General features: G+C 44.5%; 2 protein-coding genes and 1 long non-coding RNA gene across 6 annotated transcripts in view; 1 reads left to right on the top strand and 2 right to left on the bottom strand.

Annotated features, from left to right (window-relative positions):
• Positions 1-548, bottom strand: part of yrdc (yrdC N(6)-threonylcarbamoyltransferase domain containing) — a 3517-nt gene extending 2969 nt beyond the window's left edge. The window contains exon 1 of the mRNA XM_030369654.1: positions 205-548. Coding sequence (XP_030225514.1) covers positions 205-355 — 151 coding nt within the window. The 5' untranslated portion in view covers positions 356-548. The remainder of the gene's footprint in view (positions 1-204) is intronic.
• The window catches only part of mtf1 (metal-regulatory transcription factor 1), a 26826-nt gene extending 1152 nt beyond the window's left edge, over positions 1-25674 (bottom strand). Inside the window, exons 1-11 of one of the 4 annotated variants that reach the window (XR_003978455.1) lie at positions 25544-25674; positions 23935-24505; positions 19991-20229; positions 10885-11016; positions 8850-8923; positions 8447-8580; positions 7508-7585; positions 7091-7193; positions 6345-7015; positions 6185-6251; positions 3862-5252 (exon numbers count right to left, since the gene is read on the bottom strand). Coding sequence is in view for 3 of the 4 variants with exons in the window: in XM_030369649.1 (XP_030225509.1) it covers positions 4786-5252; positions 6185-6251; positions 6345-7015; positions 7091-7193; positions 7508-7585; positions 8447-8580; positions 8850-8923; positions 10885-11016; positions 19991-20229; positions 23935-24450 (2481 nt within the window). In the remaining variant the exon portion in view is untranslated. Of the gene's footprint in view, positions 1-1346; positions 5253-6184; positions 6252-6344; positions 7016-7090; positions 7194-7507; positions 7586-8446; positions 8581-8849; positions 8924-10884; positions 11017-19990; positions 20230-23934; positions 24506-24801; positions 25517-25543 lie in introns of those variants that run through there. The other 3 variants (XM_030369649.1, XM_030369651.1, XM_030369650.1) reach the window with 3 other exon arrangements.
• On the top strand, positions 781-1315 carry LOC115553429 (uncharacterized). Its single transcript, XR_003978456.1, has 4 exons — positions 781-838; positions 906-958; positions 1037-1138; positions 1213-1315. It is a non-coding gene; the product is annotated as an uncharacterized LOC115553429 (long non-coding RNA).

The following is a 25674-nucleotide window of genomic DNA, read 5'->3' as shown; positions in this document are numbered from 1 at the left end:
TTTATGGTAAAAGAAGTAGACGATCAAGTAACCCTAAACATGTTTTATTATTTCGATTAGTCGTTTCTTATATTTTGTTAAACGTCTTTATATTATTTATTATACACAGGAGGGATAATAAATTTACTGATGCTTTGTTTTATGCTTTATTACTACAATAAGTTGAGAAAGTTAAATGGCTGTGTCCATCGTGCAACACCTGACCTGGTCGGCTGTCATGCTCGGCAGAGGGTCCGTTAGAGGTCTGCGGTAGCAAATGGAGCACGTTTGTCTTCAGCTCCTTACACATTGTGGCAGAGCTGTACGCGCTTCTTAGTTTGACTATACCCTTACCGACGTATACAATTAAGTTCATGAAGTGCTTCTCCCTGTGTGGTCTACCGCCACGGATGTATACTCTCTACACTACAACATGTTGTCTGATGAAACACCAACCACCACTTCCGGGTAACGCCCACCCAATGGGGCTCGGGATTCCTTAAAGTGACAACACGCAGTTTTCTTAAGCGCCATCCTATTTGTAATTGTCTAATTTGTCTAATTAATATGCTTGGTGTTTGAGTTGTGCTTGGTGTGTGTAAAAATGACTTAGGCCTATGCTTGTAGCGGAGTTTCTCATGTTTAATTTGATATGACTATTTCTACATAATAAGGGCAGTGTTGTATGCCTTTTGCTAAGAAAGTGACCACGGTCTTCCCAAATCTGGGGAACCTCGAGGTTAAGAGGTTAAGTGCTGTTGATTAGGAAAACGATATCACCTGTGAATTAATAATAAAAAGATAAATGCGTGCACAGTCGTAAACACTGCGGTGAGACTGGCCATGGCGTCCCAGACAGGTAAAGTAATCGCTGTCCCTGTTTACCTTGGTTAATTAATCTTAATAATTTATTAAACGCATTCCAGAACCGGTCATGGAGAGTCCAAGAAACGACGCGGAAGACCCTCTCAGTACTAAGGTTATCAATGTTTTGAACCATAGAGAACCACGGTATTGATCTCTACAAAGAATGAGTTTTTGTTTTCCCTTGTTACAGCGACTGAAGAGGGTTGGCGAGATGTTACTTACCCTTGATAATCAGATATCGCTATGCAACAACGTCCTGGAGGATTTGCAGGAGTTGCAGAGTGTTGTTTTGGTAGGCCCGCTTCACTTATATTGGTCTAATTAAAACACTACTTGTCTTGCTGAGATGTTAATTTCATCTTCTAGAAGAGGAATCTCCAGGATGCACGGCTACCATCTCCAAAGTGATTCAACAAGACGCAGATTTTATGTCTAACTTGCATATTTGAATAAATTACAACTAAAGTAGGCTAATGTCTTGTGATATTCCAAACAAAAGGTTTCTGTGACAAGAATCAGGTTTAATTAGTATATTGCTCTCAATTCAAAGTTATTGATCATAACAATGATCACAATATTACCTTATACACAATATTACCTTATACAAAACAAGCAAAAGCAAACTTTCACATTATACATTCTTTAAAAAATACTAATCTTTACAATTCCCCAGTCTTTGGGTGACGAGACATTAAATTGGAAGCAGACTTGCCCCTCGATCGACCGATTTGGAAATCAAGTTCTCCGATGCACAGGTTTCCAAATCGCTTTTCTGCTCCCAAATCAATGTCTCCAGTGTTTTGCTCACAAGCGGTTATCCCTTCAGATAAACTTTGTAGTTCGCCAGTTTTAGAACCATTCCGTTGTTTAATGACCAAAATTCGACAACCTTAAACTTACAAAAGGCAAAGCCAATGTTTGATTTGTTGAATGACTTAATCATGTCACCTCCCAAGAGTTTATTGTAGAATTTCTGTTGCTTTCGGATTCAAGATAATCAGTCATATAAAGAGGAACCAATAAGTAAAGTGAAATGACAAGGGTGGCAACAAATCGAACAAAATCAAGGCAATGTCATTGTTTGGTTCCCAGTGTCATTCTTATGAGAACCAATAACTGCAGTTTAGCCTTTTTTCATATTTTCTATGACTATTCCTCCGGTATCTTTCAGATAGGCAGCAGTACAGGTCACCCCATAAACAAAAGTTCTCTTAATGTGATAGGTAAATGCAAATAAAAATCCATTTGAAAAGTCAAGGTAATCCATGAATGCCAGTGTGCTAAACAATCTCTTCCAAGCAGGTACCAGTTGCTATCGATGTGAATGATTGAAGTCAAAACGGCCGTAGTTACGTGAAATAGTTTCAATCCAGTTGGAAGTAATTTAGAAAAAAATACAATATGCAGTCTAGCTTGTTAATAATTTGAACACGACTGTCTCTCTACACAAACTATGGTAAGTGATGTCACCAGAAAGTAACTTGAGCCAATAGGTAATAGTGCACAACGGTTAAGTCACGGTTCATAATGCATGGGTAAGCACTTCAAAACAATAGTCAACCTTAATGCCCAAAAGTATCCACTCTAAATGAAATCGCAGTTATGAAAAAAAAAAAACATGTGCACATTGAAATTCATGACACCATGTTGAGGGTAGAGCATTATACATTAATACAGAATGCTCTACCTCGTGGAAATGAGCCAGCTGACATTTTTCAATTTAGACAGTTTTCCGTTTGATCTGTGAATACTCGTCACTGAGTGCCACTGTTGGCAATGGTTAGGAATTGCATAGTATTTAGCTCTAAAGTATGCATTGTGTTCATGAACGTATGGATGGCAGTTTCCATTCCCAGCGACCACTCGCCCTGGAGGGAAGAACCAGGGGAGGGGTCCAACAGATCTTGGCTGGGCGTGACACAGCATGTATAATTCAGGCATAGGTGGAACCATAGCATCACAACTTAAGTCCCCATCCAGGGGGGCCATCCTTCTGAATAAGCTGCTGATCACAAACAAGGGGTTCAACAGCTCGTGTGATAAAACAGCTCTGAGTGCATGGGTGGGGCAGAAAACATGGCAGGACTTTAACTCTCTGAAGCCGGGATGCCGCTGGATTCAAACAGGTCAGAACTTTGGAATAGACCCGTTCCCGTCGGCGAGTCCCGACGCTCCGATACGCAATAAAGTGATTATCCAACCAATAAGATTGCTTGGCATGGCATGCCAGTTACTAGGTCAAACATTGGCCTGTGTGAGTGAGGCTAGTCATGTCAGAGACGTGCCAGAGGCTGAGAAGGCAGGGCGGGCTGCGTGGACACGCAGCCCGGCTCCGGGGGTAAGGTCGAGGGGCACCACTATGCGAGACGCACCGTCTCCATGGGCCTTCTGCTCTGCTCGCTCATCATTGCATTGTGTCCCTCTGTTTATATAACTGAGCGCGAGGCTAGCTGTTGCTTTATATTTTCAATATCACTACTATTAGCCTACACGAGCCCGAGCGGACCGGCGACTTACAGATAAACTCTTCTGCATAAGAGTTGGTCTGGGGGTGAGGGGTGCAAGGTGAGGAGTGGCTACTGGACTCCCCACCTCCTCCCGCCCCCCCCCTTCCAACAAACCCGTCGAGGGGGATGGGATTCAAAACTCTATACAAAAATACAAACTCTCAAACGATCTACAGGTTCCGCTAAATGTATTTACAGTAGAGACGGGGTCAGAGCCCACTCCCGGTACAGCAATGGGACCCGGGGCTGTGGAGGAGGAGGCCGCGTGACGCAGGAGAGAAAGCGTGTTTGTGTGCAAAAGGCAGAGGACAGGGGTAAGGGCAGCAAACATCCCGGAAACTGCAAGTGTTTAGGCGCCTGTTTAAAGAACTGTATGGGCTAAAGAAAGGTCAGTTGATCGAAGGTGGTCAGGCCCAGCTAGGAGTCGATGCATCCCTGAGGGTCAAAGTGCTATTCAACATGGAGCCCCAAACAGAACGTCAGAATGCCTTCACACACTCTCTGCAACACACACACACACACACACACACACACACACACACACACTTTTAGCAGGTCCAATCATGTTTGCAGAAGGAAATCAGTAACACAATAAAAGAAAGTAACCTAAAAGGTAGACATGAAATAAATTACAAAATTCAAAATTATTTCTCCGCCGTCCTTTACATCAAATCTGGCATGTGAAAAGGAGCAGGCATTTTCAATAAATTAACAAATTAAATTATTAGTTGACGCTCAAGGTAACCTGCGCGTGACTCCATTTAAATTCATTCAAAAGTGAAACAAAACAAAGAAAGGCAAACCAATTGTGGTGTTGATTAGTGGCGCTTACAGCGGAGGATCGAGGAAACTGAAGAGAAAAGGTCACATTGTGTGGACTGCGCTCGTCTTTTCAAAAACTGAGGAGCCTACTTCATATGTTGGAGGTGCAGACAGAATAACAACATGAAAAGGGACTAACCCCCCCCAACCCCCAACCCCGGGTAGCATTCTGCTGCCAGCCCATTTCTGATTCACCTGGATCCATCAACGTCCTCACAGTGCATTCTGTTCCCGCGGTACAGTACTAGGATAGTCAATAAAAAGCTTCAGGTCAAGTTCAGTCTTCTAAATTTCACGTCTCATAATGGAATTTCAATTGATTTTCAGTGCTTAGACAACAGGAACTTGATACATCATAGGGGTGGGGTGGGGTGGGGGGAGGGCTTATGAATGGATAGGCTAGAGCTATCCAAGTCCCCCCCCCACGCCCGCTTCGTGCCCCCCCTCCCCGTTCAGAAGTAACACGCGAGCACTAACACTGCTGCTGAACAACACGCGGTTCATTTGATCACGGCGCTCCCCGTGGAATGAGATCCAGAATGCACTGCGGGGGTCCGACGGCCGCGGTGGGAAAGTGTGAGAGGACGGAGCCAAGAGCACAGTGATGGACTCAAGCGTCCCCCTCTCTACCACCACCGCTACCGCTGCTGCCATTGTCGGCGGCCATGTTGAATTCCTCAGCAACGAGGAGAAGAGCCGCCATGTTGGCCGCCGCCTCGGGGCTCTGTAGCGACAGGAAGTCTGACACGTCGATGTTGGCCAACGTCTGCGAAGGAGAGGAGGAGGAGGAGACCCCCAGGACCACCTCCGCCGGCTGGGAGGAAGACGGAGGGAGGCCTCCTGCGGTGGGTGGAGATGAGTCTGCCGGCTGCGAGGGCTCCGAAGGCAGCGTTGGAGGTGGTGGTGGAGGAGGAGGAGGCGGCGGCGCGGGGTCAGGGGGTTGTTGCCGGGGTAACGCGGCAGTGGGAGGGGCTCTGTCCTTAACGGCGTCTCGGCAGGCACACTGACACTGGCACGACTCCTCCTGCTTGATGATGATGACGGGCAGACTGAGACCGATCTGCTGCACCGAACTGCCTGTGCACACACACACACACACACACACGATAAAATAACAATAATGAATCATTCTGAGTTCCTTTCTAGTTCTAGGGCTGGACCAAGTATTCGTTCGATGAGTAGGTACTCGGTTTTTACTATATTTATACTTTTTCTATGCACAGTTTAAATGTGAAAATATATACCAGCTCAGCTTTGGCGCATGGCATACCGCTCACTTACAACAGGGAACATAACGTCACACTTCAGTTCACCTCGCTTGTTAAGGAAGACAAAATGCCGAAGACCTCAGCTGCGTGGGATCACTTTCAATTGAGTGAGGACAAGACAAAGGCAGTGTGCCAAATATGCAAGGCTGGCCTCCCACGGTGGCACAACAGGCATGACGAATCCCCTGAGAGCTGCAAGCAGTAGGCTGCTGTTTGACGGTGTGGAAAAAAACAGACTATACACTTAAACTTCCCAAGAACAGGCATCGATATAACGCATCCTCCTAACAAACTGCTTGCTTGGACCCCGATTTTGTGGCACGATACGGAGAGACTGAGGCAATGATCCGGTGGAATTCTTTAAAGGGGACATATTACTCCACCAGGCGCAAGTGTGATTAGCCTTACAAGCCGTTGTGAAAATCTGCCCCATATGGCATCAATAGTGGGCGTGTCCACCTAGATCTGTGCTGGATAGATGAGCAGCGTTTACTTCAGTCCACTGGGTAGGCTTGTAGGCTGATCTATCCAGCACAGATTTAGGTGGACACGCCCACTAGTGATGTCATATGGGGCCGATTTTCGAAATGGCTTGTAAGGCTAATCACACTCACACCTGGTGATATAATATGTCCCCTTTAATCTCGGTAATTTATTAGATTTTGCCAAGAAGCACCAAAGCTTTGAACATTCCCCGTTGCTCCGGAACCCAACAGTCCCCACTTTAGAGTGGGTTCTTACCTGCGCTGCCGCCTACTGGGATGGCGGTGGTAAAGAAGACCTTCTCTACCTTCGGAGCTCCTGGGTGCTGTTGAGGAGACATGGAGCAGAATACATCAAACACAGACCTCACTGCCAGACGCAAAGCAGACACTAACCCTAACAACAGACATCAGCCTACCGCTTGGTCGGGGTTCTGCTGGCTGTTGGCGGCGCTGCTCAGGATCCACTGCAGGTTCTGGTCGGACATGACCAGGCTGGGCTGCAGCAGGCTCTGCGTGGGGGCGATGGTGAAGGTGGTGGGGGCGGGGGCCAGGCTGGGAACAGGGATGGGTATGGAGGGGACTGCTATGGGGTGAGCCGCCGGCGGTAGGATCTCTGCGGCTGGAAGGGTGGAGGGAGCTGAGGCCGGGGGGGCCAGAGCTGGGTCCGGAGGCGTTGCCACAGGCGGTCCAAGGGGAGGGGGGACGGTCCGGGTGGGCTGGCCGTCGGGGTGCAGGTAGGAAGGTGGTAGGGTGACGAAGTGCTGGGGGGCCGGGGGCTGCTGCACCGCCAGGTCACCAGGGGCGGCGGGCGGGGGGTGGGTGTGGGCGGCGGGCGGGGGCTGGGCCGAGGGCGGGTCCGGCAGAGCGGGGGCCGGCGGGGGGCCCGGCACGGGGGCTAAGGAGGCGGAGCTGGACTGCGTACAGCTCGGGGTGGGGGGCTGACAGCATGAGGCGTGGGAGGTGTCCACCACGGTGGCGCCGTGGGGGCGGGGGGAGACGGGGCTGAAGGAGAAGGAGAGGATGGAGGAGCCGTCGCCGGCCCCGGGCCGAGCGCTGGTCTCCAGGATGAAGGACTCCACCAGGCCTTCTGGGGACGGGAGGAGAGTGTCAGTCAGAGGGAGCCTGGAGATCAGGCGTGGGCCAGAGGAGAAACACCACGTACCGTGTGAAGGCCCGTCGTCCTGGCTCACGCTGTTCTCCGGACTCTGGAACATGAGCTCAAAGATCTTGATTGGCGTCACGTTGTTCAGGTCCAGGTTCTGAGCCTGGAACACAATTCACAAGGTCATTAAGGTCACCAAGGGCAGCACAGGTCACCCTATTGTGCGTTAGAAGGTGGACCAGAATACAAAAGGGAACTGTAGTAGCCCAGTGGTTAGGGTGCGGCCATGATCCTTGTCCAGTCAGACTGTGGACATCCCTGAGCAAGAGGCCTTACCCTCACCTGCTCATTCTCACATTTCTGTCTGAAATGAGTTCACTGCACGAGTCTGGATAAAAGCACCTGCCACATTAATACGACTAAATAGTCAATCGTATTCAGCCTAGTTAGATAACTATGACTAAAGCTGGGACTTACGTTGTTGATGTTTTCTCTGAGCTCAGAGTCAGTGGAGATGAGGCTTAGGTCACTGAGACACAGCGAGTGATTGGCATCCTGTGATTAGAGACAAACATGCACAAATTAACTAATCAATGAAATTATCAGTTGGACTTTTTAACTCGGTCAGCGTATTAACTTCTAATATACTGTCAAGCATGACATATTCAACCACAAAACCACAATATTGTTAATAATAATTGTGAAAATAGCAACCTCCAAGTCTTATCCTTATCAATCCTTACCAAATATAGATACTCACATTTCGGAAGCATATTGTGTTATTATTGTCATGAATACCTCAGACAGACAGGGCCTGGTTGTATGTAACCTCAGACAGACAGGGTCTGGTTGTATGGTAACCTTAGACGGACAGGGCCAGTCAGATGGAGAGAGGGACAGACGGTCAGGGCTCTCTACCTTAGACCTTAGGGCTTTGACTCCGAACTTCGTTATTCGAATATAATTCGAATATCAAAAATAAATCAAAATTCGAACGAATATTAGGTAGCCCTTAATATTCAAAACTGTTATGGGCAGGCCAAGAGGGAGAGACGTCGGAGAACCCCACGCAGTTTATTCATAATATTGTAATGACCACGGAAGAGGCAGTGAATGAAGTGATTAGACAGCTAAAGTGATTTATTAGAAACCTAATAAACCGTTGGAACACGCAAGACCGGTAACCATAGCAACGCGGTAAACAAACGTCGCGAAGCCCAATCCAGGTCTTACTGAAGGCATTTAATGGTCAAAATATGATTAATAAATATTCAAATATTAATATTAATAAACAAACAAACTTCGAATATGATTTTTGGGCAAAAGTCAAAGCCCTATTAAGACATACAGGGCCCGGTTGTCTTACACCTAAGGCAGTCAGACGGAGAGAGGGACAGGCCAACAGGGCTCTCGTACCTCAGACAGCGGGTGGCTGAGTGTGACGGTGAAGGGCTGGCCCTTGCCGTGGCCCCTGATGTGGCTCTTTAGACTGTACTGGCTGCTGAACGTCTTCTCACAGCCGTCGCTGGGGCAGTTGAACGGCTTCTCCCCTTCAGAGACAAACAAAGAATTCAACACCAACCTCTTTAACTTGTTAGCCTACTATAAAGAATAGATATATTTCAAATGTGAGGAGCGCAAGCTGCCAAAACAAATGAGTTGACATGTTGCTGCACTTTATCAGACCGTCCCCTGAGTGCGTTACACGGATTACAATAATATGTTGCTTACAGACATTTGTTCTTGAAATGTTAATTTGGCCCAAATGGACTTTCCGTGTATGAACTAATTAAATCGGTCACTACAGGTAAACATGTACCTGTGTGTGTCCGTACGTGCGTTTTGAGATGATGACTGGCAGCAAAGGCCTTTCCACAACCGTCATGGTCACACCTTGAGGGAGAAATTAATAAAAAGAGATACTTTATTTCGTTGTTACAGTGCAAGCAAATGCTTCAAGGGAAAACAGCAAACCACAGCAACAAAATGTTGATGAAAATACAACCGAATCAAAGCCACTGAAATCGAAAATCGACAATAGCTTTCCAAGTATGTAGTTTAGGACATAATAGTAAGCAACTAAAAATAATTATTATCAATCCTAATTTTAAATATTGTCCTTTATATTGGGTTTGAATTCGCCGTGGTTATGCTCAGACATTACGGAAATTATTCAATTAATTCCGGTAACCAATCAAACTGCAAACTTGTGATGTAATTGATTGTAATGATCGGATGTGAATATCATGCATATCAGACAGAACAATCTCTCCTGCTCCAGTGAGAGCGCTCAGTTTAATTCCATAAGTGCATTACATTCATTACTCTATAATATATGAGCCTGCTTATTAGACTGAGTAGGCCCGCCTACTCTGCCGGCGATTTGAGTTTGCCCTGCAGAAGGGTCTGGAGAAGAGCAATACATTTATTTCTGCTTCCAATACATTTTTGCGGGAGCCAATCACCCAGCTGGCTTTTCCCCTTGGCGCGCTATTGGCTGGTTTAACACAATGACGACGGCAAGCAGCCAATCACGTACAGAGTCATTTGAACTAGGCCCATTGATCACGCCTCTTGTGCTGAAGAAGATGACACCAGCTTCCCCAGACCGACGTGCAATCTACGATTGAGCTTGGACTGGCAATAGCCAGGCTACCTGTTTATAGTATAATGGTAGCCGATTTTTTCAAAATCAAATGCAGATGTGGACATGAACTAGGGCTCGGCGATATATCGATTTTTAAAATATATCGATATTTTTTCAAACGCGATATGAAACGAGACCATATCGTCAATATCACATTTTTTGAATTTGCGTTGAAATTACAGCACATTTGTTCCAAATAACACCAGTTTCGAACCGCGCCTGCCGCCTGCTATTTCGTAACTCTGCTAACGTCTCTTCCGCTCTGCCTCCGGCTCACACACACAGTCTCTACAAACATAAAACATTAAGTAACCTAGCAACGCCCCCCCCCCCCCACGCAGTCGTTACGATTCATAATATTTCGGAGGCGCACAAAGCTTTTCGCCTCATATATAATGTTCTCAAATACGAGGCGGAGGCAGTGTGTAGTCCACGGTTTATTCAACCATCAAACTGTATTCAATTCCGAACGGTAGAAATAGTAATTTCAAATCTGCGCGCAGAGCAAAATATCGATATTTATCTTATATTGATATTCTGCTTGAAGATATCGAGATATGACTTTTGGTCCATATCGCCCAGCCCTAACATGAACCTAACAATGTTCATCGTCGTCATATTGTGAAAAGTTAACAGGCTGAGGCGGTCAGTAATTTAAGAGGCGGTCAGCCATTCAAGAGGCAGTCAGTCATTTAAGAGTCGGTCAGTCATTCAAGAGGCAGTCAGTCAATTACCAAAACTGAACATTTATACGGCTCCAAACGAGTTGACACCATGTCAAAGAAGTTTAAGAAGTCGTCGGCGTGGCAGCATTTTGTTAAAAAGGACGACAAAAAAGGTATGTAGGTATATCAATTAAAAATGCTAAAACTTTCGGGTTTAACGTTCTTTAGGCTTTGAGAGTGAACATTTCAGAATGGGCCCCTTGACGCACAACGCAGCACTAGTGTGATCCATTAGATCGAACACAGAACAAGACCTAAAATAGTCATGCGCTATCTCCCTAATAATCCGCGCATGAAGTTCTGCCGTGCATGCAGTGTTGGAATCGGACGAAGAGTGGATCTGAAAACAAATTACTTCCTCCAAACAGCAATTAATCCGCCAGTCTACCAGGTAGACTGGCAGATTCAATTAAATAAAATAAGGAATTTACAGATTTTCTTTCCCATCAACCAATCGTAGGATTACCAACTGGATTACTCACCGGAATGGCTTCTCCCCGGTGTGGGTGCGGATGTGCTTCCTCAGATCACTGAGTGTGGTGAAGTACTTGGTGCAGCCCTCTGATTCACAGTTGAACGTCTTTCCCGTGTGGAGTCTCTGGTGGGCTTTGAGCCTGCGGAGTCCAGACACTTTCATTAACAACACATAGGGCTGGGCGATATGGACAAAATCTTATATCACGATATGAGTAATTTTATATCACGATATGGATATATATCACGATATGGTATTTTTGAAGTAAATTAAAATAATAAATGGCTTAAAATAACCATACTTCACATTTGATCAGTTTTTTCTTTTATTTTGAACTTGAATTTCCATGCTTACAAAGGAGTAAGTAGCGAACAATCTGTCATTAACTGCAGTGTCATATAGTGCAAACATCTTGTAAACATTGAACTGTTTTTTCAATACAAATAACATTTTTTTTTTAAAGGTGTGCTTCACACCTGCCTGGCTGTCAGTCAGTGCAGTGTAATGTAAAATAAAAATCACAGCATCACACAAATATTTTAAGTACTAATTATACACTTATAAAATAAAGTTATGTGCTGTGCAAATAGCTGGTGGTAAAAATAGAACCGTTTCTTCAATACAAATTAGATTTTTTTTCAAGTTAACAGGTGAGTCTCACACCTGCCTTGCTTCAGTCAGTGCAGTGCAATATAATTTTTTTTTTTTTTTCTCTCTCGGTATAAACGATATGGCCAAATCTCTCCCGGTAGACACTTTCATATCGTCCACGGTATGATATCGTCATATCGCCCAGCCCGAACAACACATATGGAGGACCAACTCGCTAAATGCTGGGCTTGGAGGAAGGATTCCTTAACACTGGCTTAACTACGGTGGAAGTCTAATAACCGACGGACAAACAGGCCCAGACAGTGCTGCAGTTGGGAGGGAGCACAGAAGACCTGCTCATTTGCTTTTCAGTTTACGATGATAAAAAAATCTCATTGAAGACTAGTGATTCAATTTTGAGTTTTGTAATATATCGGTATGGTATATAGGGCTTGTCTATCTACTCTGTAGAAACAAAGTACTTTGATAATTCTAATGTCTCACATACCTGACATCAACACATTCACACAAGGCGAAGGTGGACAGTAGACTTGGCCGGTAACACAGTATACCAGAGTGTTCAGAAATACGGCAGGTATGACGGCCCTCTTTCTATTTAACTTTTGTATGTATGCATGTATGTATGTATGTATGTATGTATGTATGTATGTATGTATGTATGTATGTATGTATGTATGTATGTATGTATGTATGTATGTATGTATGTATGTATGTATGTATGTATGTATATATACACATACATACACATATATATACACACATATATATATACACACATATATATATACACACACATACACACACATTGTCAAAATTAAAGACTTCACTATTGCATTGTTGTTGAGACTGAAGTAGCTTTGTTCACCAACAAATATTATTATTGGCTGGCCCGGGTAGGCGGAGTTTCCCCGTGTGACAGATCGCCCACCTGGAACGTGCCGCCATCAAAACTGATAGGGACTAGGTGCCCTGGTGGCTCAACAGGAAGAGTGCGTGCCGTTAAGGCTCAGTCCTAATCGCAGCAATCTGTCTGTCTCACTCTATAATAAAGCGTTAAATGCAATCTTAATAAAAACAAAAACTGAATATGACATGTAGAGCAGCATTCTGCTGCTGTGGTGGTGTTTTAAAACAATCACACATCTCTATAGCAGGTTATGTAGTTTGAAAGTATATATATAATTTAAAGTTAGCGAGATATTGGATATTCGACAGAAATTCATCCTCTGAAATACAGTGATCTGATGGGGGGACTAAACACTTGAGCACTGGTAGGAGTCCCGTGTTTCTAGAGATCCATCATCACAGGAGACGAGTCAGGCAGCAGAACTACTCTCTATAGAGCCTTTGTTTGATCAATAGTTCAACACAAGAGGTGAATCACAAAGTACCCTGCCCTAAACAACAATAGCCTTGCTAAAACGCTTTCAACCAGGATGAGTCTCACGTTTCACAAATGTCCACAATGGATTACAATCGCTGTTTAGAAGTGTATCCCGCTTGCTCTACAACACTAAAAACCAGGTGAAATACTGTGTGGCCAGTGGAGCTAGCTGGTGTGGGCGTAACGCATATATACTTTATATAATACAGGTTCAACTCACATTCCATATTTGTACATTGGTGTAATCTATTGCAGACTTAAAATAAAATGAGTGAGAGTACTCGTTGAGATTTGGACTGAATTGCTGGGAGAAGGGCGCTTATGCTCTATCGATTCATTATTCTGTGGGCCACAATAATATACCGAGCAAGACTATAAGTTGGCAAACTGCATATTAAACACGCAGTACAGCTAGACAATGTCATATATGCTCCAATATCAACAGCTCAGCTACATTTTATATATAATATTTTACATGTATAGCTTATACCCCTGAGAAAAGTCAGGAAGATATGAAAGTATGAAAAATATATCACCCAGGCCTAGTGGACAGGTTTGTTCAGAATCAGGCTACTTTGCGTTGGGCCCAGGCCTTTCCCATGGAGACAGATAATCAAACCAGCAACCTTGCCCTTCAGGCAGCCATAGTGGTAAGGGGAAAAGCTGAACTAGGTTAGTTAAGTCCTTTTGGATTATTTGGGGTGTGCACTCACTCAGCTCACGATTCTATACCATACACAATATTGGTTTCATGACTCGATAATATATAAAGATATTTTGAACAAAACTGAAAGAAATGCATTTTATTTTGAAGACAAAATTATTTGGTAATTTTAAACAATATTTGGTAAAGTAAAGTTGTTAAGAGAAAAATCATGTGGTCATAAATGGCAATAAACAATAATGTCAAATCCTTTTAACATTGCTGTTATTGACCTGCTAGTCTGAACTCAAAGCTCTGAACTTCAAAGCTATGAAAAAGACCAGGGGTCTCATTTATAACCGTTGCGTACGCACAAAACGGGGCTGAAAGTTGCATACGTGACTTTTCACGCCAAGGTTGTGATCAATAAAAAACCAACTTGACGGGAAAATGTGCGCAGCCCTAAGCAAACTCTGACCCATGCGTACGCATGGTTTGGAGGAAAAGGAGAATTGGTGAAACAGACGGTGTGGTGGTGAACTGAAGTCAGACCGAAGAATTGCAGAGTGAGAAGAACGATTATGTTTTATCATCGCCCTTCATAAATTTAATTTCAACCCGTATCATGCGTTAAATCCTAATCAGAATAATTTAAGTCCACTGCGTTATTTCTCAGTTATAACTCCAGAAATATCTCCTTAGAATAGAAATAAAAAGAAATTCTCTATATTTAATCCCGTCACTCCATACTGTCCACTGACGGCGCGACTGCATGGAATAGAGCATCTGTCCAACATGTGTCAATAACATAATATTTTTATGTGACACTGTAAACACCTGTAATCCTTAGCCCAAGTGAAGGAGTTCAAGTACCTCGGGGTCTTGTTCGCGAGTGAGGGTACTATGGAGCGTGAGATTGGCCGGAGAATCGGAGCAGCGGGGGAGGTATTACGTTCGCTTTACCGCACCGTTGTAACCAAAAGAGAGCTGAGCCGCAAGGCAAAGCTCTCGATCTACCGGTCGATCTTCGTTCCTATCCTCACCTATGGTCATGAGGGCTGGGTGATGACCGAAAGGACGAGATCGCGGGTACAAGCGGCCGAGATGAGTTTTCTCAGAAGGGTGGCTGGCGTCTCCCCTAGGGATAGGGTAAGAAGCTCAGCCATCCGTGAGGAACTCGGATTAGAGCCGCTGTTCCTTTACTTAGAAAGGAGTCAGCTGAGGTGGTTCGGGCATCTGGTAAGGATGCCCACTGGGCGCCTTCCTTGGGAGGTGTTTCAAGCACGTCCAGTGGGGAGGAGACCTCGGGGAAGACCCAGGACTAGGTGGAGAGATTATATCTCAACACTGGCCTGGGAACGCCTCGGGATCCCCCCGTCAGAGCTGGTCAATGTGGCCCGGGAAGGGGAAGTCTGGGGCCCCCTGCTTGAGCTGCTCCCCCCGCGACCCGACCCCGGATAAGCGGACGAAAATGAGATGAGATGAGACTGTAAACACATAATCAAATGTCAATTAAATCAAGTGTGAAAAAACCAAGCCACACTCCTCATCACAATCGTTGTCCGTTACTCTTGATGCTTTTCATGACAAATCAGGCATTAAAAAGGGGTTATGTTCAAGAACATTTTACGTGGGTGATTACAAACTGATTATCCAAGGCGTTCTCGTCAGTCTTATTACCGTAACCCTATAAATACAGAGGTGAGCGCCGTGGTAATGCTGCATCATATGGCACTTCTGGCGGACCATGCAAATGGCAGGATTCGGAGGGAGAGGGTATTTAGGGACCATAACGATTTATTGGTAGGCTAATTTTTCACTGGTTGCACTGGTGCGCCTAACTTTTTTTCTTGGGTGCACCAGCACAAAAGTTAGGTGCACCCAAATTGTCGACCATATCGCATTCAACACTGCAGTTTCACAACTTCACGTTTTATAAATAGCTGTCCATATAGGCAATATTGACTTGTAAATGATGAACTAAGAATCTGGTCAACATAATGTTCTTTATTTGAATATTTGCACAAGAAAGGTAATTTCACTGAAACATTTTGGTGCTGTAAGTGCTTTACTGAGCTGCAATTTAAACTTTAAACATCTGAAGATAAATGAAATAAAAAGAAAATCTAAATTAAAAGCGCAAGTGTTTTAAACTGAAACTTCGAACTGAACATCTCATGGCTCCAGGTCTTATGGACTATCCTCAATTGCAGTCACATGCCCCTCTGATGGCCAACTCATGTAGTTTGGCCTTCTTGATCTTTGGCAATAGCCCGGGCTATTATTTGTTTTCTATCACTGAACTTTCGAACAAAACTCTTGCTCAGCAACGATGGGAAATAGCCTACTATCAAATGCATTATTTAAACCAGTATGAATATTACCGTAGGCCTATATGTTTACCAGGCAATTGAATAACGCCTGCACACACACACACACAGGCACGCACGCACGCACACGCAGAGTGGTAATCGGGAGAGTTGGGAGAATTACCCGTGGCCCGTAAACGTTTCGGGCGGCGCCGGGTCAACATCGCAACCAATTCGGTTTTGTCTAGAGGGGAGTAACTGAGGGCCCCCTCCCGAAGTGGTACAGCCCAGGTCGGCCTTGAACTGCGATTGGTCAGAAAGACGTAACAGCTAATGACAACATTGAACTCTCATGCAGACTCGAACAGAGTGACACACACACACACACACACACACACACACACACACACACACACACACACACACACACACACACACACACACACACACACACACACACACACACACACACACACACACACACACAGTTTTTCACCCACTCCGTATCCAGCTTATTCCATGCTTAAAGCACCCAGGCTACTATGCGGCGAGCTGGGGCTCTCATGTTCTCCCCTGCGGTGTATACCTTGTCCGCATCCCCTGCCATCCAGTTGTCATACGATTCATGCAGACTGGTTTTGAACGGCTGATTCCATGGATGTAGCCTACTTTGTGTGTGCCGTGTTTTCCCGCCGATGTGGCGAAGCTGTATGGTTATGCTGTTGAGAGCTTAAATAAATGCACGATATAAGTTGACTATGAACAATTATTGAAGTTTAACATTTTGTTCAGCAAATTTGACAACTGACAGATGCAATATTGTAGCCTGTGAAAATCGCAAAATTCTGACGAGTATTCTTAAATGAAGTAGAATAAACAGGAATATCTGGACCACGGCCAATCAGAGGGGGGTCCCGCTCTTCATTATCTCTGATTGGTTTAGACCATGATATGGGCCTTTCAGAGTCGCGGAGGTTTTTTCTTTTTGAATGGCTGGTTGCACCGGTGCGACCTCAGATTTTTTTTAGTCGCACCATTGAGAAATTGGTCGCACTTTAGAGCCCTGGGTAGGCTACATACAAATATGTAACTCTATGTCAGACCACTTATTTTTTTAATTCTGGGACAGTGCGCTCCGTGCTACTGACAGAGTTCACTGCTGCAGCAACATGTTGCCACTCACTCTGCTTTTTGTTGTTGGCGATCCCAATCCCGTGACCGCCGAACAAAACTACCTTTCGGGCCTCCATCTCACCCACAATTGTCTCCACTTCAACCTCTGTGAAATTTCGCTTTTTTGATTTTCTCAGTACTTCTGCCATTGTTTCCAACAAGACATAATACCGGCATCCGAGTCTGTTTTATATGCAGATCGCATTTATGAGGTCATTTGCATTGACCATTTATGGTTTAAAAGGGGCGTGTAGAGGGCGGAACGTGAAGCTGATTCAGCTGCGCACAATTGTAGTCAGTATGTGATTTATAAAGCAAAGATTGCGTACAGGTGTGCGTACGCAGTGTTTTATAAATCCGAATATTTTTTGGCGCACGCAAAACTTGGCTTCTGGGCGTACGCACATTTTTAGTAACGATCCCACGCACAGTTTTATAAATGAGACCCCAGAAGACTCAACCCTGGTATGATTAGACAGTGTTTCCCATTAATTACCTAGACTATCGCGGCCTGCCATAGTTTCAAAATGAACGGAAAAACTTTTTTTACCAAATGTTTATACTTGTACTTGCATGTCTAAAGACCCGCGTAAGTAAGGCAAATTAGGGACCTTTTACATCAGGGGCGTAACGAATAAAATAAATGTGAGAATGATCATAATGGATAATCTTGACTCAGACAGGCCATGTTAGCTCTGAAACACACACAAATATTTACCATTTGTTTTACCTTCAGGTCCAAAGACCAGACTGCTTATTTGCATATAGACCCTAATTACTATCACCAAAGATTGCTTTGTAGGTCCACTCTGGCAATTACCCCCTCACCCAAACCCCTAAGAGAGGGCCATCAAACAACTCCCTGATTCCATTATGAGAGGCAGGGCCAACGGACTGGGAGTGTAAGGGGGATAGGCTTGGGGGGGCCCCAAGGCAGAGGGGGGGCCATGGGAAGTTTCGATTTTAATTTTAAGTATTTTTTGATTGTTGTTCAAATTGTTTAATTACATAAATAAATGTCATGATGAAGATAGCTCTAAATGCAAGCTTAGCGTATTAGTTTAATAAATTGGTATATTATTGTTAAAGGTCCCATGGCATGCAACTTTATGGATGCTTTAATGTAGATATTAGTGGGCCCCTAACACAGCATTTGAAGATCTTCCCGAAATTCAGCCGCAGTGCAGAATTACAGCCACTACGAGCCAGTCGCACATTGAGCTTTCCCCAAACGGGACGTTTCGGTGTCTGTAGCTTTAATGCAAACGGATAGGAGAGGCGGGTCAAGGAGGAGGGTGGGGGTGTGGCCTTGAGCAGCTTGCGGCCACGGTACCATGCGCTCTGTTTAAAGTGGATGGATTGCAATGGCGAGGCGCACACAGCCTTTGGCCTTGTTCTGTAAATATTCTAGAACACTCTGTTCAATTCTGGACGGGCAAGGCAGAGAAAGGGGAAGTAAATTGGCCCCTTATGAGGACACATCGGGCCAGATCATTCCAAATCAGCTCGCCTGAGCTTCCATTTTTTCAAAGGCGAGCAGGATAACTAGTGCTCGTTTTACACCGAATGCAAGTTTTAGCCACTTGGGGATGATAGGCAGGCTAGGGGAACTCATATCAATGTTAGAAAACCTCATAAAGTGAGATTTTCATGCCAAGGGACCTTTAAATTAAAGACTGGTGTGACTACTCTGAACACCCCTTTCAAAAAGTGAAAAATGGTTCAGTCCACACAGCTGATTTCAGACATTTTTTATCTGGATTGAGATGCGGCAATAAGTCAAAGCCACAGTTAAATAAATTGAAGTCCGGCTCTCAGAAGAAAAAGGTGAAGAAAGAGAGGGAGAGAAGACAAAATGAATGAAGTCAGATTCTGATTAACTTATTTTCTAATAAAGGTGAGGGCAAACGTTTAAACACACAAGATGAAACCCCATTCTTAACTACCTCCGTTATTGCTGCTAAAACAGACAACCCAAAGCAAGAGCAAACATTAGGCTACACTTTCAAATGATAAGGCTTCTGTTATTAAGGTAAAGGATAAATACAGTGTATGGTAGGCTAATATCGCAACAGCAGGCTACTGATTTGAAGCAAGCTAATATTAAATTAATACTAAGCCGTTATTAGGCTACATGATAAATAATAACCAATGGCTAGCTAGCCCCAGCCGTCATGACATTACAAAATGGCTATATCATCCTAGCTGCCTGCTAGTAAAACTCATCAGGGCATCAGGAATTCTTGTATATAGGGCCCAGAATTTGGTGCTAGGTCCCTGATGAGAGGGAAGGCTTTTGAATGAACATATGGGATGGATCCAGGGATCCATCCTCTCATCATCATACAGCCCTCCATTCTTAAGCCCTGCATAAAAGAAAACTTTTGTAAACCAAAACCCTTGCCAGTGGAAGTGCCACTTGCCAAGATAAAGTACATCTCATGTTTTCAGTTGTCAGAATTGGCTCACTTTCAGATAGCACCACCATTTCTGTTGAAAACCAGCCAAAGCTAATAGTAGCTTGTGCGAGTAAGGACATGAGCAATACAAAGTGTTTCGTCACTCTACCTATGAGCAGGGGGACATGCTCTTCCTTCTGTACAAGAATTACACTTCCCACTAACTCTTTTAAAAACCAGTTCATGCCACAAAGGCAAAAGTGTTGGAACTAAAATATGCACATCAACTTCTAAGTGCATTTCTTTGTAAATAAAATATTTAAGCTATTAGGGGTTGTGCCTTCATTGAAAAGGTATTTTGGGGGCCCCTCGAATAATAGTTTTATCAACCCACCAAGTAGCATCAACCACAAAACATAAAACTCATATGGAAAGCTGTGCATTTTAATTGGTACAATTTGGTAGTTTGACCAGTTAGTGGTCTATTGTCTTTGTGTAGAACATCAACACCCCACCTAAGCCTGATGTGAGCAATTCAAGAAAAGAGAATCGCAAACGGACCTGGTGGTACATTGTTAGTGCACTGGCTTTACCTGTAAAGCGTGTTGAAGGCCTTTTCACAGCCCTGCACGTTGCACTCGAAGGGCTTCTCCTTGGTGTGGACGCGCACGTGGATCTTGAGGCTGTAGGAGGTGAGGAAGGCCTTGCCACAGCCCTGCTGGTTGCAAACAAACGTGTACTCCCCCCGGTGGGTCTTCTGGTGTGTGCGCAGGTTCCCCGCCGTGCTGTAGGTCCGTGTGCAGCCCTCAAACATGCACTGATAGCGCTTCACCTGGGGTGGAACACACAGAGAGACAGACGGTAGGGCTCGGGGGTACTTCCATGTTGTAAGGTTAATATTAGTAAAAAATGTTTGATAATGGGCAGAATAGTGTGGTGGTGAGGGTGTCAGACCACTGGCCGTCTACCTTCTTGTAATGTCCAACCCCTTCCGACAATGATTAAAATACATGCATATAGAACTAATTCACTGTAAGTCTCATGAATAAACGTTTTAATAGTCTGTAGTTCTCAAGCCATCTCTACCCACCTGCTCTTGCCCTGCATTTAAAAAGCCCAGTCCTCCTTCTGTCTGGTTTTGGTCAAAACATCAGACACCCTTTGAGCATCAGTGACCTGCCTAGCAAACCTCCGGAAGGTAATCTGTCTGGAGTAGCCAGACCAGCGAGTACAGATGACAGCCCCAGTGCCAGGCTCCAGTGCCCTACTACGACCTTTCCCTCGTCCTGCGGCCTGTTGCAGGGCAGCACTCTACCCGGGCTTAGTACTAAAGGCCCCTAGGCCACGGCAGACACAGGCAGTCCCCTCTCCTCTTAGGAGGACAAAGCACCAGACGTTATGCAAGAACTACACCGAGGGGGACACATGGACGCTGATGTCCTTTACACAAACACACTCTAGATGTTCTTAGCTGTTGCATTACCGTCCTCTGCTTTCGGGGATGCGTTCACACAAGAAGCAGTCACACCGTCAGTAACAGCCTGGATTTAAACCAAGACTTTGAATCTATGGGTTGCATGCACAGTCTTGCACTCTCCTAGTTATGCTAGGTCGCATGTGGAGACAGTTTGGTAGCTACAGCGCTACAGATCATTAGCTCAGTACAGCCCTAGTATCCCACAACGTCGTGACTGTCCTCCCATCCCTCTCTTGTTTTAAACAAGATAGGTCGTGCTTCTGCCGCCCACTAACTAAGCAGGGAAAGGGAAAGCAATATAATCATGTTTAATACATTACAGACTGGGCCGTACACTCAATCCAAGCACTATTTGTGAGGCAACTGAAACCACTAAAACCAGAAACAAATGTGTCGAACTATGCATATTTAAATGGAGGGAGGGCGGGTTAGTGTAGTGGTTAAAGTGCTTGAAAAAGACTAGTCTGCTAAATTACTGAATTGCCATGACTTATTCGGCCCGCTCAACAGACCCACTGACACTATAATGTATGCATAATTCTTTTTCCCATTAAACATTAAAGGATAACTTTAGGGATTGGCTTGACCCTATTTTCCCATCATTATGGTTGATGAGAAAGTTAACAGCATTGGAAAGATGAAAGAGTTGCCGTGAGTGTCGGCGAGTTTGTTTTCGGTTGGAAAAAGCATAGCTTAGCCTTAGTGCCATTTAATTAATTTCAGTGACTCAACATGAAATTGTGACCTTGACTTTGCTTACCATGAGGGAGAAACTGTGAGGAAGGAGTACCGATACGTTTCTGAGCAAAGCCAAGATTCAACTGGCATCATACCTCCAAGCAGCAGCTTGAAAGTAGGGATCGACCGATATATCGGTCGGCCGATATTATCTGCCGATATTCGCGTTTTTCACGTGTATCGGTATCGGCCGATACGCGGCTGATTTTCCCCGATATTTTTTTTTTTTTTTTTTACTTGTTCTACCTCACCTGTTTTTAATATTTGTTAAATATTGTTCATCTACTTGTTCTTACTTGTTCTACCTCACCTGTTTTTACTATTTGTTAAATATTGTTTTTTATATTGAAGTTCAATAAATGTTCCTTTTTTTAAATTCAGACTTGTAACATTTGTTATCAGTGTAATTTTTATGATTGAGGGAGCAAAAGCAGTATCGGCTCTAAATATCGTCTCAAGAAAATCGGTATCGGCGTATCGGCTAAGGCTGATGAAAAAAATATCGGCATCGTATCGGCCCTAAAAAAATCTGTATCGGTCGATCCCTACTTGAAAGCAACTTGAACTTGAAAACATCGATCCCTTTTTAAAATATTCTCAGAAATTAACAGAAGAGATTTTTTGAGATCTTGATTTCAACGGCCATTACGGTCACTGCGGGAAGAACTCCCAGGCCCTGATTATGGGTGAGAGGGTGAAATAGTTTCACTTTGATATGCGTGTGGGTTGGAATTGAGGCTTTAAATGGGGTATTCCAGAGCAGAACAACAACCAACACTTTTATTACACTGTTGATTCAAACAGTCCTTGCAGCTCTCAATCCGAAGAACAAACAAAAAGAGAAAATGAAACTGAACGCTGAATAGATTGAAGCAGAGATTTCACCATGGTTGTTTTTCCTTCTACAGTGTATTACAGGGTAAGGGTAAAACTGAAAATTAAGAACTGAAAGTATATTCATTCGGTATTGGAACCAAGGAACTGGTGTTAAAAAACAATACACAGCCCCTAATCACATAAAAAAAACTAAAAACTACAAAATGTGTGCAAAATGCAATGCAATGTGGATAGGTTGATTTACCCTATGAACTATCAACTTTGTGATATCCTTGGGCTGACAGCATTTTGTCGTACCACAGAACAGCACACAGTGCACAAAGAAATGTACCGTAGTCAGATCAGAATATGGCAGCACCATAACAACGAGGAAAAAAACAACAACTCTCATTTCTTCAGTGAAGGTCTAGAAGCTAAAGAGTTACAGGGGGGCTCTGTTCCTGATGGGGCATTCAGTTTGCTGATAGGATGGTTGTCATTCAGCTAGGGCTGCTCGATTATGGGAAAAATCATAATCACGATATTCAATATTGAATATCGTGATATATTAAAATCACAATATTGAAATCATGAATATTCAAACGATTATTTTTAAGTTTGAAAACATGCATTTATTCAGCATGTCTCAGACTTTTTTCTTTTTAAATTTCGCCTTCAAAAAATACACAAAATGGTCGAAAAGAAAATGTTCCAATCTAAAATGATACACAGACATGTATCCAGCTGTTCTGCCCTTTCTATAAAACATATAAAAAAAGACAATTGATAAATAGAAAAAGAAAAATCGATTATGCTAATTTTGTGATCGTTGGGACGCTAAAATCGAAATCGCGATCAAAATTCGATTAATCGCACAACCCTACATTAAGCTTGACAAGTTCAACTTCAATGGCAGCCGATCTGACCAAAACAGCCAATAACACCAAACAAAACCTGACTAGTTATTAGGGATCTGGACCATTTATTGGTTCGACTGCAGAACCAAACCCACTCAATGTGTGCTGAATAACAGAAGAGAGAGTTTAACATTAGCTGGTGCGAGCCCACAGAACCACATGCAGGCAGACAGCCCAGCAACTATATGCAAATCAGAGTGTTTCATCTATTCATCAGCTTTCACTGGAGCTCTTAGGGCACCTGGCAAAACATAATGGACTGTCTGTAGATCCAGGACATTATAACCCCTATACTGAGGTGATGAGCAAGCTGTCATGGAGAACAGGTAAAGAACCCCACACTATAGATGCTAAAGCTTACTTCTCACCCTTGTGTTTGACAGATATAAAAGAAACCAACGCAGCTGATGAAGGGTGCTTATCAAAATATGTTGCTCAACAAGCTTAACAGAAAGAATGACAAACTTTCTTTGTAGCCTATCAACAATGAGAAAATATCAAGTGTAAAACTATTGAATCACCCCGTTAAAAACCAATGCAGGTCTCAGTGCTTCAGGGCACTCCCAGCTTTACTGGAGATAGAGCCTACCTCTCTTTGCTTGGTCTCGGGACACTCTGAGTGGAGCGTCAGGGTGGCGCCCTCGATGTTCCGCGGCATGGGCGTGTTGCCCGGGTTGATGATGAACTGGATCTGGTCGGGGGAGATGGTGTGGTGCACGTAGCCCTGGGACATGCCGTCCGCGTCGGTCATGAAGGCCAGCGACCGCTGCTCCTCCTGCTCCTCATCATCATCGTCGCCCTCCCCCTCTGTGAGGAAGGTCACCCCATCTTCGTCGCCGCCGCAGTGGTGGTGGTGGTGGTGGTGGTGGTCCTCCTCGCCCTCCTCGTCCAGGCGGATGGGGTCCTGCTCTATGAGCACCGTGGTGCGGTCGTATATGCGCCCCGACGACGATGAGGGCTCCGCCATCAGGTTGTCGTCGTCATCTTCATCCTTGTCAAAGGGGATCTTGTCCTCGTCTTCTTCCTCCTCCTCGTCCCTGTCCAGAGGGCCGACCTTCACCTCGAAGTACATCGAGGGCTTGGTATGAGGGCCATTCTCACTCATGGTACCAGGTGCCACTCTTGCCGCGGCAAAGAGGGCTCGCTCATGAAGTACGTGTCTGGAAGAATATACAAATTAAATTGTTACAGAGATTCAGCATATTGGAGAATTTCGCTGATCACATTGGCAGCACTCCAGGTGCAGGAAAATATATGACTTTGCAGAACACAGTCAAATTCAAATACATTATAATTCTGCTCGATGAACGGACTAATTACGTTTTGCAATTTAAATGTCAGGTCAAAAAACATGCAATGAGCATAAAATTGAACCGATTCAATAACAATGCAAGAAGCAAACATTTGAAAACGTTATAACAACGTAATTGCATCACTCAGTGGTGTGATCCCCTACCTTCTGGAGGTTTCTAATTGCAATGATAGAGCCTCAGATGAAGTCACGGGACACCAGCGGCAAGCCTCAACTTATAAGAAGGTGAAAAGGTCAGGCTCTCTTCTCAAGTCACCAGTCAGCACAGAAGAGAATATACATGCCTGTCACCGAGCCACAGCCACATTCAAGGACTGTGTGCATTCAAGACTATGTTGTTTACAACCTTGTAGTATCTGAAGCACGCAGGGTACAGATTGCTACGGTTTCACCCTCGGTAACGTTAGCCCTCTAAAAAGAAAGGTCTAACCCAATGTTCACAAGCAGAACCATTGTGTCATATATGTCTCTCTTGAAGCATCTTCCAATTTGTCTTCAATCATGATAGTAAACTAAAGCTAACGTGACGCCCATCTTCAGACAGTGCTCTGGCGTGCCTGGGGAACGAGCCTCTCGGTCTGTCATACCGGAAGGAGAAACGGCCTGATGCACACCCGTTTCTCACATTAAACGTCTTTTCTCCTCCCTAAAATGATCAAACAAGCGATATTCACCACCCCCGACTGGGAGCTGCTAGCCAGTGGGCTAACTAGCCAACATGCTAGCCTGTTAGCCACCACTAGCTTGCTCCTTCACTGTCGACGATGGGATACCTCCGCCTTTTTTTAGCCGGAATTTGATTTCGCATTAATTTCACGATCCCGCGTTGGATATGCTATATAGTAGACCGACTGAATCCAGAAGAAAATGTCTCAATGATATTTACCTGGGTTGAGAATGTGATGGTTTATATCTTTAATGCCGTTGGATGCTCATTAGTTTCTTCCCATCCCCTCCCTAGGATGCCATTATACGTCACGACGGCCTCACATCCCCTCGTGGTGAATTGTGGGAAAG

The sequence above is a fragment of the Gadus morhua genome, chromosome 11, assembly GCF_902167405.1.
Source record: "Gadus morhua chromosome 11, gadMor3.0, whole genome shotgun sequence".
NCBI classification, from domain to species: domain Eukaryota; kingdom Metazoa; phylum Chordata; class Actinopteri; order Gadiformes; family Gadidae; genus Gadus; species Gadus morhua.
Note: the sequence above shows the minus strand (reverse complement) of the source record. Positions and strands in the feature narration are given on the sequence as shown.